The 12,418-nt window shown below is 45.0% G+C and overlaps 1 protein-coding gene across 1 annotated transcript in view; it reads right to left on the bottom strand.

The window, feature by feature from the left end:
- SLC41A1 (solute carrier family 41 member 1) overlaps positions 1 to 10,377 on the bottom strand; it is an 80,462-nt gene extending 70,085 nt beyond the window's left edge. Inside the window, exon 1 of the mRNA XM_086923427.1 lies at positions 9,872 to 10,377. Within this exon, the coding sequence (XP_086779553.1) occupies positions 9,872 to 10,228 (357 nt within the window). The 5' untranslated portion in view covers positions 10,229 to 10,377. The remainder of the gene's footprint in view (positions 1 to 9,871) is intronic.
- Between the last annotated feature and the right edge of the window lie 2,041 nt (positions 10,378 to 12,418).

Genomic DNA, 12,418 nt, shown 5'->3' with positions numbered 1-12,418 from the left:
CATGAGACTGGCATAAAGAGAGAGTGAGAGAGAAAGTGATAAGGAGAGAGTGAGACTGAGAAATTAAAGGAGAAACAACAAAGGATGGAAATATTGAGAGAAAATGGAAAACGCAAAGAAAGAGGAACAAAGGAGAGGAAGAGTGAGAGGGAAAAGGATCATGAGCGAGCCAGAATAAGACTGAGGAAGGGTGAGATCGAATGATAGCAGGGAAAAGAGAAAGAAAAAGAAAAACGAAAGTGGGAACAGCGATTCGGAGAGAGAAAAACAAAGAGGATGGAGAGAGCAAGGCAGAGAGAGAAGTGCTAAAGCAAGACTCCTAAAGAGTGAAAGATGAAGTAAGGAGGAAATGAGCCTGTATATGGCCGCCGGTGCATATGTTTCCCTCGTATAGCACAGCCGCAGCGCTGGAGGGGTGAGCAATTAAGAGGCTGGAACCCCGATCGAATCACTACTCGCACAGAGCACAGCAGATCCCAGAGGCCAATGTTGGCTCGAATTGTCAAAATAAAGCAACATGTTCAGCACAAACAAAACATCCTGTACCTTTTCGAGCGGAGCTGCTCATTAATGTTTGTTGGTCCCTTTCAGATCGAGATGAAAAGAAATGCAGCAATGTATCCAGCAACCATGAAGTAAAACTAAGTTACCATTATCTTTTAAAAATGTCATCCTGCAGCCCTCCTAAACATCCTTAACTCTTACAATAAGGCTGTTTTATTATATTATCTTTTATTTGACCTCTACAACTGCAGAGGAACTAAACGGCCAGTGACTGGCAGAAAAGTAAACGTAAATGTTCTTCGGTCGAAGGGAGAGGATTGGTTGGAGAGGAAACCGTAGCCATATGTTCTACAACAAGCTCTCGACATTGCGTTGTGGGGGGCGGGGAGCGGCTTCCTTTGAAGTCAAATGGTGTGCGATGTGCACGCACCCAGCTCACATGCACTGTAGGCAATCCGCCTATAAAAGCCTTTATGTGCATTTTTGAAAGCCCCTACATAATATCTCGCCAACAAGCATTGCTAAAGCAATGCCTTAGGCTCAACATAACAAGAGGATTGAGCAACGTTCATGCTTCTCTTTTCCAGCAAAACGTTTAAGCACTAAACTATTGCCTGTAGAGAGTCAGGCGCCTTCCTCAGGACAATAAGAGTCTTAAATGGTCATATATTTCCTGGTTCATAGAGTAGGTTATACATGTGGATTAAATATATCCTTTGTTTTTCCTATGAGGTGGTAACAGCAGAGGGAACACCCTAAACTGTTAGGCAGAAGCATTGAAAGGCTCTTCCTAAGGTGGCAGCAAGGGCAACATTAGCAACTGTGCATCTTTCCCCATCACATAGCACACAAACTAAGCAACAGTGCAAACTTGGCTTCCATGCACACAGGTGCAGCACTGCAGTGGAAAAGCAAGATTACCTCTCACATTAGGCAGCAAATGCAGTCTTTCATTGCCTGCAGCAAAGATCCAGCAGGGCAGACTATACCAAGCTTTTATCGCTCACAGAACATGTTCAGTTACAGATCGGTCTCTAGAGTGGGTTTATAGCTCACCGAGAGGAATGTAAAGCTGCAAGAATGTGAAGATGAAGGTGAAGGTTCTAGCACCATTTCACATCTGGAGGATACTCTACATCAGCAGTCCAAGTGTCCTGCTGCGGTCACCGGCAAAACACCTGCTCGTCTTATTTGGTTTTCCACAGATGAGAAGTAGCAGTTAACTTGCAGGAATTGTTATTTGGAGCCATAGCCTAAGTAACCATGCTCTAGACAAGTAGACCGGTGGTCACCTCTTCATAAAAGTTTTGAATGCATACATTGAATGCTATGCAATTCCACCCTTGGTGCTGCTCCTGTTCAAAATTTGAACAGCCACTTTTCTAATCAGCACTTGAAAAAAGTGCACTGGCAGTAGAGGTCTCCATTTAAAGCACCAGACCGGAGGCATATAGGTGGTTGTAGGATGTGAAGTTTGATTTGGAGACAGGGCCTGTCTTCACAGCTGCGTTCAAGTCTAACTGGCATAGCGGTGTATGAGCTCATCCTCATCAGTGCAGGTATCTAGGCTCACAGAATGGGTATTAACTAAGCCTTAAAACTGGATATAAAGGCTTAGTTACTGGTAGTGAGGCCCAATACGTTTGACACGCTGAATATGCTATAATGGTAGTGAAGCCTACACTAGATGTGTATACCTAGGTTCAGGTAGCCCCAAGTGGCCATAAAGGACTCATTCCCATGCCTAGATTCTCTGTTGAATCCTACATCAGAGATTCACTCAGATTGACATCGGCAAGCTATAGCACCTCCTGTCTGGCCAAGTGCCACTGGTCCCACTTCTACAGAGGGAAAGAGGATGTATTGCAGGCTCTCCTTTTTGGGTGCCAGACAGGCAAGCAAGCCCCACAGGGGTAAGCCATGAAGTGCTTTACCAGTCCAACAGCAAGAGACTGGGCAAACACATTGCTCACGAGCAGTGAAGATGCTTTCCATCTCATCCCTCACAGCAGAGCATGGCACACAGCTGTCAAATGTGGCCTGTGGAACCTAATGTGGAGATAGGTTTCAAAGAACCAGCTGCCTAGGGAAGCCTGTGGAGGATCTACAAGTCAGTAATCAACGAGACGGGGGATCACTCCACAGCTTTTACCAATCTGTATATGCTCTGGAACGGTAAGGCAGCACAAACTCTTTGCAACACGGCTTCTTGGCTTATCACTTCTGCCCTGCCTGCCAGGTTCTTATTCCTAGATGTTGTATGGGGGGGTGGGGGGGGGGAATAACCGGTAGGTGCGATGTAGGAGGAGGAGTATTGGGACACAAGATGTTGGGTGGGGTTTTGGGTGAAGTACCCGGAAATGAAAATATGGAGAAGAGTAGTTCCCCATGATATTGTGAGTGACAGCCATACGTTACACTCCCAGAGTATGCTCTGGGACCAGTCCTCTTTCTACACAGTAGGAAGTTTTGACAGTTGCCTGGTACAGGGGGCACAGTAAACCAGAGTGAAGGAATATCACTTTCTAGAAGGCTGTTTGCCCATGTGCTCTGGGACCAGTCTTCATTCTGTAAAATTGGGAAGATTTGACAGGTGTGCGGTACAACAGGCAGAGTACATTTGTTATTGTCTTGTATTACAGATTCAGTTTGCATGCACTGGAGTTGGTCACAGTGTTATCTGAATGTTAGTGTTTAATTGTTTAATGTAACTCTAGTGTGTAGTAGACTAGCACTTACCTGCTGACGTAGTCTGGTGTCCGGGTTTGTAATGCTTGACTGCTCTAGTGCACAGTTGGTGTGTTGTGCCAGTTTTTCCAATATGCGTACTGGAGGCTGTCATTGTGTTAGGAAAACGTCCAACGTTTGTTTGCACACTTTTCAGTAGAACCAAGTTCAGATTATGTGCTTTATTTGACCTGGCACTTGGTCGTGTTTTTCTGTCCACAACTCTAACTAGTTTCAGCACCCGAGACATTAATCCTTTAATTAACGTGTGCAGAGCAACAGGATGCTAGTGCCCTCAGCCAGAGCATGCCCACAGCTTCACCCTAGTTTACCTATCTATATAAACAGCATTCAGCAGCTGGATGGACACCAGCATTAAACTAGATTTGTGCCCCAAGTTCACCTCATGCTTGAAAACTTCAGGGCATATGCCCATGTGTTATGTCAGTACGCCATGGCCAGGGCCTTTTAATGCACCTTGCACCCCCTTATGTGCCCTCCGTAAACTGTACTCCAAGTACTTCAAGATGTATCACCTGGTGAACCTTCTTAAGTTCATTGCAGGACTCATACTCTGGAATACTTCGCTTAACAGTATGGCACAATGTAATGCAGGATAGACGCCTTCACCATGCTCCAGAGAATCTCAGGATGTCTATCCTCATTTGAAAGTGACTACAGGATGAAGGACCTGGGTACTTGTGTTATATCTGCTGGTGCAGGTGTCTGCAGTGGGTCAAGGGGTGGTGCACTTGTGCTTTATTCTACTGGGGCACGGGGCATTGTACTGGGTCTTTTCTTGGTTTCACTCTTTCCTTTTAGATAAGGAATTCTCTCTATGCTTCTTTTTACCACAACTTGCTAAATAAATGACAGGGATGCTCCACAAGGTTCTCTCCACCCATAGTGGTCAACATTTATATAGAAACACTAGCAAAGCTAATTTAAACTTTTGGCTTCCATTTTATACTTATGCGGAAGACCAATAAATTCGGAGTCTTGACATTTCTTTACATTCACCAGTTATCTGCCTTGTGGCACTACATGCCTTGATAACAGATGAAAGCACAATATTCGTTAAAAGAAGAGAAAAATAATTGCTGCGGTCTACCATCTGGCCAGCATCTCTAGAGCTTCAAACATCGGAAAATGTGCGTCTCTATTGATGCCCAACTTACAAGGAAAAAGAAGGATAACATTGTGGCTTCCTTTTGTCTGTCAAAAGACTCCAGCAAACATCTCCTTTACTTCTAAAGCACAAATGATAAATTACGTCCCCCTTCCAGATTGGTCTAATGTATCACTTTATATTGGGAGGGGATGGAAGAAAAAGGGCCATAGGAATACATCTTTTGGAGGCATAGAGCCATTGAAGAGGATTAGAGATTCTAGACTGGTTATTAAGGCCCAGAGAAAAGTATGGTGCTACGATTTCAATGTGTTGCAAAGGCTTAAGAGTGTAAGCAAGAAAATTGACGCACAGCATTACAACAATCTCAGTGCGAGAGGGTGAGTGCCTGACCTATGTATTTTTTGAAGACCACACGGAGTATAGGCAAGAACTTTGTTAGTTCTCACAGAAACACAAGGGAGTTTGATGTGATGATAGGAACTTGTTCATGTGGTGCTTCATACTCCACTCATGCTCCAAGTTCTGTAAATTACAAGTTCTGTAAATTACAGGTGTTCCTATCACAACAAGTATTCGCAAATAGGTCTTGCCTATGTGACAGCTATTGACTGCGTCAATGTTTTTAAGACCCGTTGTAGAGTAACACAGCTGATAAGCAGCATGGCTAAAAGTTAGAAAAGAGTGTTATGACGTGGCCAACCCTGGCAGAGTCATGAGCCGTCCCCCCCGCCCCCCCAGGCAGGTGGGATAGACAACAGCAGGGATGTAAGGAAGAACAGACGAGAAGACAATGGGAAGGGGTGTGTGAGGGAATGAGCAAGAATAGAACATTTATATGTATATATACATATATATCAAACCAAGTTGCCCTCAAGCTGAAGGAGGCCACTCCACGAGAAACAAGTTCACAGAACCATTTACTTTTGAAACCGGTTCCAGCTCTTCAATAATTTACATCCCTGACGCGTTTCGAAGCTCCTGCTTCTTCTTCACAGGGTAAACAGAAACTGTCAGCCACGGATCTGCGCAGCACGCTTTCCCTCCTTAATTGCATTACTTTAATTTATTATCCCCTCAGTGGGCGTAGCACTTGCAGGTGAGTAATTTCCAATGCATGATGGGAATGGAAGTCCATGTGATACATACAAACGGCACGCCCAGGTGCTGGCCACGTCATAGCGCTTTTCCTTATAACAGGTGGGAACAACACTGACAACAGATAGGTTGGGGCGGAAGGCAAGAAGCAAAATGGGCAAGTGTGGCGGTAGAAGTAGAAACATAAAGGTGGGTCAGAAGGGAAAGAAGCAGCATGAACAAGTGGGATAGGAGGGTGGGGGGGGGGGGGGGGGGGAGACAAAAAAACTAAAAAAAACTACATACCTCAATCACAGCATGCGCATCAGAAGGACACTAATCAAGAGGAAGCAAATTAGTCCTCGATTCATGCGCCGCACGGAAGGGAGAAGTGAAACCAGCACACGCTGGTCAATTAGGAGGGAGCAAATGGACAATGGACAAAGAAACGAATAAGGAATGTTCAGGCTCCAAGCCTCTCGTGGTATACAATATCTCTTGCAAGAGACATGGATTGCATGCATGTCTTAAGCTAGACCTAAAATGTAATTACACACAATTTACTGACTATGGAAGGATGCCTTGTTGCGATTCTAACCTGCCCTTCTGAAAGGATATTGTTCGATGGAATGAGCCATCCTGCCAGCTATGATCAGTTCGGTCTCGTCTCCCCACTCAAAGCCACATGCGCCCATTCCACAACCCACCTTTCGGGTTTAAGAAAAAGAAAAAGAAAAAAAACTCTAACACAAAGTGTTTAGGAAGTACTCAATCACATAACAATAGCAACAGAGAAAGATCTTAGGAGAGAACCCCCCCTAGTCTAAAGCAAATATGAATATTAAACGGATTACTGGGAACGCATGCGACCTGGAGGCCAGGGCAGGCCGCAACTCTATTATCAGCTCCTATACATTTTCACTTTAATGATAGGACAAGGCTTACTGTTTAAACGTAGCCACAGCAGGCATTAAAATAGGTATTGCGTGTAAAACCGGGCAGTCTTTGCCGGCATAAAAGGCTCCTATGTAAACGTGTTACAAAGCCAATGGCAGAGTCGAAGGTAAACAAAGATAAGATTGTAGCGAACCTTCAGATCTTATGTTAGGCAGCAGCAAACACGTGTCCAAAAATTATGGCAGGCCTCTCTACACCACAATTAGTAAAGTGAGAGACGTGCAATAGTCACCAAATACAATTACAAATATATAGAAACCCTCGAAACAGCATATGGTTTTGTTCCACCAATGTGCACAGTTGTTAAGTGCCCCAACTCAAGTGCGACTTCCTGCAGTATATACTCTTGTAGCTATACAAGGTTTCTGTCTATGTCTTGAGGTTCTACTGTCATCATAGGAGGCTTAAGAGGATGGCAAATGCTGGTGACCTAAAACTCAGGCCTGCATGTGTATATATTTAAATAAAAAACACAATTTAATTAGTTAACAAAGAGGAGGGAAAATATAAAACTATTCTGGAAGGGTAAAAAAGCCGTTGACAATTAAAGAGTTTGACAAGGTGTCTTCCTTTTTGCAGATACAATTATTGCACTATTGTATCCATGACAGTTTGTACTTGAATTTTCTATCTCATGTGTATCAGCCAATCACATTTAGTTGATTCCCATTGTTTCACCTTTTATTTTTTCCTTCATCTTGGACTACACACGTAGTGTCTGCTACTAATTTCTCTCACTATACACAAAGTAATTGTCAGAATTAATATTTGTTTTAAATAAACTTGGTTTGGCTGAACAGTGTTACATACTGGTTGAGTTATTATTGCCCCTTCTAAATGTTTGAAATCTTTTATTTATTTATTTATTTTTTTTAGATTCAGTCCGCAAAGAAAACTCATACCCATTTACCCACGTTTAAAATGAGTTCTATGTGAACATTTTCCCTCAAGGATTGCCTGTATGTATCACAAAACACAGGCTTCGATGGTCTCGCATGCAAGTAAGATGCAAAAGTCTATATATGCCCAGGTAAAGTCTTAGCACCAAACAACGTATGGTACCTACTCACACACTTCCTTCCCCTCGAAAGAAATCACTCAAGCATGTTAGACCGAAAAAGCTTTGCTCCTCTGCCAGGTGTAAGAAGCTAATCAGGTCCTTCTATGTATTGGCATTCAAGTCCTACCTTCATAAAGGGGAATAGGTTACAAGTTGTGGAATGCAACGAACAAGAAACAAAATCAAGGAGGTGATCAGCTGAAACAACTTGTAGCCTCAGACAAGTCACTCCGTGTCCATCAAAGGGAGCTACCATAATGCCCACTACTGGGCAATTAAACTACCCATCAGCCAGGTCTCTTCTGATGTCCATTAGGCAGTCTGCTTGCTGTCAGCTCAAATCCATATACGATTGCTGCTTTGTGCGCATCAATGCCTGCATGCTTCTAGTTCTCTGAACAGATGCCTATGAATTTGTGGAAATAGGAGACTGTTGGTGGTCTGTGTGCATGCATCATGTGTGCCCTATGTGGTGTGGCTCTGCACAAACACAATCATGGTTTGACGTCTAGTCCACGCTCTATTATGGAGTTCTTAAATCCCCTCTAGTTGTCAAGGAAGGAGCCAAGAGTCCGCCCAGTATGATTAACACACACTAAGTGGAATGGTCAATGGGCCAGGGGGTGGGGCGCTAGGGGAACCACATGAAGGGTCTGCTTCCAGAAGACAGCAGGAATCTCAAGATAGATGATTATATATATATATATATATATATATACACACACACACATATATATACATACACACACACACTCGCACCCAGACTCCTTCCCAGTCCAAGAAAAGAAAAAAGGTAAATATTTTAACATGCTCCACTCACCACCAGCCCACTTGCACTGCGCAGACACTTATGGTTATTGTACTCTAAGTGAGGTTTGCTCTGCTGCAGACAGGGCCCTGCAGTTAAATTACTGAAGTAGGATCCAAGAGACCTGGGTTAGAATTCCTGCTGCATCACTTGATCATACGGTATGATCTCCCTCGGTCTCCCCATGCCTCGGATGGTGGTGATCCGTAAACGCCATACCATTTACAGTACTTTGAAGTACCATATTTAGTACACAATTCAATAACTGAAGGGGGAGCAGTAGCAATATAAAGAATGTGGGATGTATGTCGTTACAACGCGTGGTATTACCACGCGTACCGTTACAACGCAGGTTATAGAACGCAAGGCTTACAACGACTTGCATTGGGGGGGCGCTGGATAGTGGAATAGTTTAATTTACTATTCCAACCTCAGTCCCAGTGGATAGTAGGGAAGGTGTTATATAGTAAATTAAACTATTCCCTATCCTACAGCGCAAGCCGTTGTAACAACTGTCGTTGAAAAAACTACGTGGTAACGGTACTGCGTTGTAAAAGATTTGTGGTAAAGGATGTTCCCCAGAATGTGCATTGCTCTGCCCTCGGCCTAGCAGTTTTGGAGCACTGTAAATACAAAGTGTTGCGATTACTCAAACTTATTTAATCAAACGCAAGGTGGGGTGCGGGGGAAAGGAATCAGAAAGACAGAATTCAACCACATGACTTTATAGGAGAGTCTTCCCTTAGCAGAAGCTGCATTCTCAATAGCTACATCCACTATACAGGATTTTGAAAGAGTTCCCTGGCACCCTAGTCCATTTTACTGTGATCATTTCCATCCTGTCCTCAATGAGCTCTTGCTTATGTAAAAGCGGGGCTTAAATAGATTTCTGCAAAAGTCAATTACAGAAACATAGCTGTGGCACTAGAGTCTGAACGACACTATAGCAATGTTGAAATCAAAATACATTCTTTCAGCAAATGAAAAAGGAAATTAATTTCCATGCTAGGTTAGGCACCAGCCAATCAGGTTACACCTTCGGTGTAAAACATCCACATGTATAAAATGAATGTAAATAACTTCCAAAGAACTGACTGGAGAACACAACGGTGTACAAGGTCGACAACTTTCTTTAACTCACATTTAACAACTTTTCTGACAAGGTACACTAAATTTACAAAACACGAAGGGGGGCACCTGTTCAGCAGACTACAGTGCACAGCCAGATCTAAAAAAGTCTCCAGGGGCTCACCCTCCTCAAAGGATGACCCTCGGAACGGTTTTCGCCCTCCTGAGTTTCACTTATATGATGTTGTTGAAATCCAAGCCCCTTCCCATGGATGTAGTTTGCTACATAACCTATAAATATAGGTAAATAAACTATACACACACACACACACACACACACACACACACACGACAGTCCAAACTATTCCACTCCAATGAGACAGACTCCAAAAGTTTCAGAAAATTGGATTATTTGCGAAACCGGTCCAGGATGTGGCCTCAAATTCATACACATCTGCTATGATCATACACAAAGAGGATCCCTTAGCGGCAGGGAAGAATAGAAGTGTGTGGGGGAGGAGGGGAGGTTAAGGTTTCTTACCTGCACTATATCCAGTACCATCCCGGCAGCCACAGTGCCGAACCCGGCTAGCAGGAAAGGAAAGAGCACTTGCAGGCCAATGGAGAAGGAGGTCTCCTTCAGAGGTTCACTGGGGCTAGGGTCGTGGTCCGTGCTGAGGTCGTCGCTCTCCGTGCTCTGGCTGCCGTTCTCCAGCAGGGAGTCTTCTTCGCACGTGCCCTTGGCATTGGCACGCGAGTCGATCACCGCCAGCCCGACACTGTCCCGAGGCCCCAGGAAGGCGGCCTCCACTGGCTCCAGTTCCAGGTTGCCATTGTAATCCTCATGGTGGGCTGCGCCATTGGCCAGAGACATCTCCTTCTGCTCCGTGGAGGACATGGCAGACACCACCACTTTGTCGCTTTCCGGCTAATTTGGCATGCGGTGATCACCAGTGCGGAACACTGCCTGAGGGTGGCACGAGGGGTGCCCTCTGCCCAGACAAGCCAGCTCCAAGAGAACCCGGCCCTCACCCGCAACACCCAAGACTGCTCGTGCGGCGGGAATCCCCATCAAGTACACAATCTCACAACCAGGAAGACCACATAAAAAAAAATAGCAAATGCTTAAATTACGCCCTCTGGAGGACCTCACAGTACCAGCTCACGGGTTCCCTCAGGGCAGTTCTTCAAGAGCTGGAACGGAAAGTTGCCACTCCTAGCTGGGTTCAATCAAACGCAGTATGAGGGTATCACAAAAAAGCGCAGACTACTCACTCCACATCCGGAGGTAAGTCATGGTTCGCATTCGCTCAGACGACCCAACAAGTTTGCAAAAAGTGATTTACTGCCTCGGAAGATTTGGCAACAGCAGGCAGCTTGCAGTCGAGCACGGCGGTATTCATTCGATTTTGTCAGATAGTTAAATTGTAGTTCATCACAATATCCTTCCCACGGGAGCGCGAGGGCGACGTTCCTCTAATAAACCTCAAACAAATAACGAGGTCTGGAGGCACACCGGTAACCCGAGACCCACCACACACGTCAGATATTTCCTAGCTGCGTGTCCACGTCATGTTTCTTGTGCTTTAGACCCGCGGTTCGAATGCGAGGCCCGGCCGCGTACACAGGCTTGCAGTGAAACGTCCGACCCTGTCTAAGTATGGGCTCCTTCCAGCCTGCGGACTGACTGACAGACACTGCCCGTCTTCAGAAGGGCACAGGAGTGACGCCGTCCCCGCGCGAAAGGAGAGCTCACCTCTCAACACGTGGCATGGCGGGGGTCGTATTTAAAGAAACAGGAAGTCCTCGGTTGGGTTTCAGGCCCGGGTAGCGCTGGCACAGGCCGGACTGGAGGTGGCGGCGTGGGAGGGGGCCAGCTGGCAGCGACCGACTCCAGCAACCAACTGGAAACACGTTACCTACGAGACAGAAAGAACAAAGTCAGCTTTTCATTGCGAGAACACTTTCTCAGAGTTTGGTACAGTGTACGCAACGAGCAAGACACTCAAAGGTGCAGACGTCTAATGTTACGTTTTGTTTCTAAAGAGCAACATACACAGAAAAGCCAATAGCATGCGACCAGCAAAAAATAATGCAATAGACAAGAAAAGTGTAAAAGTAAAACATGTTGCCACCGATAGGTGCCATGTACGTTTACAAAAAAAATAACTCCATAAATGAGCTACATAAAAATAAACTTTAAAAAATAATAACTTAAAAACAGCAATTGGCCTGTCAGCCTTGGCTCTGAAACACTACTTTTCAGGCTGATACTCCTATGGAAGCGCAAAAGGCGGACGCGCAAAAGGTGGACACTGATGGAATAGAAACAACTTCTGAAATGGGTGGAGTATTGGCCAAAGGAGAGGTGGAAGCGAAATGTGAATTCCTCTTCAATTGACGTCCTACAAAACTGGATGACCAGAAGCCCCTTCAACATGTACGTATAAATATACATACATTAGAATTTGTTTCATAAAACAGGAGCTTGACAAGACCGCTTAAGTGGTTTCTAGATCAGACCCAATAACAGTGATCAAACAAAGGTGAATGTCCAGTCAAATGGATTGCTTGGAAAAGGAATAAACGGTCCATTTACATAAGTGTGTTAACAGGACATAAACTTGTACATTAGATTAACCATTCACCGTCCTCTCCCTTCCCCGTATTTAGAGTGTAAAGAATTAAAAAAGCGTCCAATGGCAGAGCTGTTGCCAGCAACACCATGGCAAACCTATTCCGTATGGCGCCCAGACACTGGCACCATTGTGAAATGGCAGCCCTAGGTAGAAAAAGTCCCCAAGTGCTGAGAGAACTCCCAGAGCATGGGGTACATTAGTTTGGTTTTCCCTGAGGGGAATCTCTGGTTTGGAGGTTTGTCTTCGGCAATAAGCTGGGGGTCGGACAGGACTGCAAAGTATGCACGGCTGTCAAACTTACCATTTATTACTATTCACAGAAGCAGCTCCTGCTGTATATGCAGGAGGTTTCAGGGGAAAACAGGTCAGCCTGAAGGACAAAAGTATTACATTAGGTGGCATGGCTGCGGCACAAACCTCCCCACACTAGCCCTTTAGTGTCTAGGAAT

Source organism: Lissotriton vulgaris, chromosome 5, assembly GCF_964263255.1.
Source record: "Lissotriton vulgaris chromosome 5, aLisVul1.2, whole genome shotgun sequence".
Lineage (NCBI taxonomy): Eukaryota > Metazoa > Chordata > Amphibia > Caudata > Salamandridae > Lissotriton > Lissotriton vulgaris.
The sequence above is the reverse complement of the archived record's forward strand: the minus strand, read 5'-3'. Positions and strand labels throughout refer to the sequence as shown.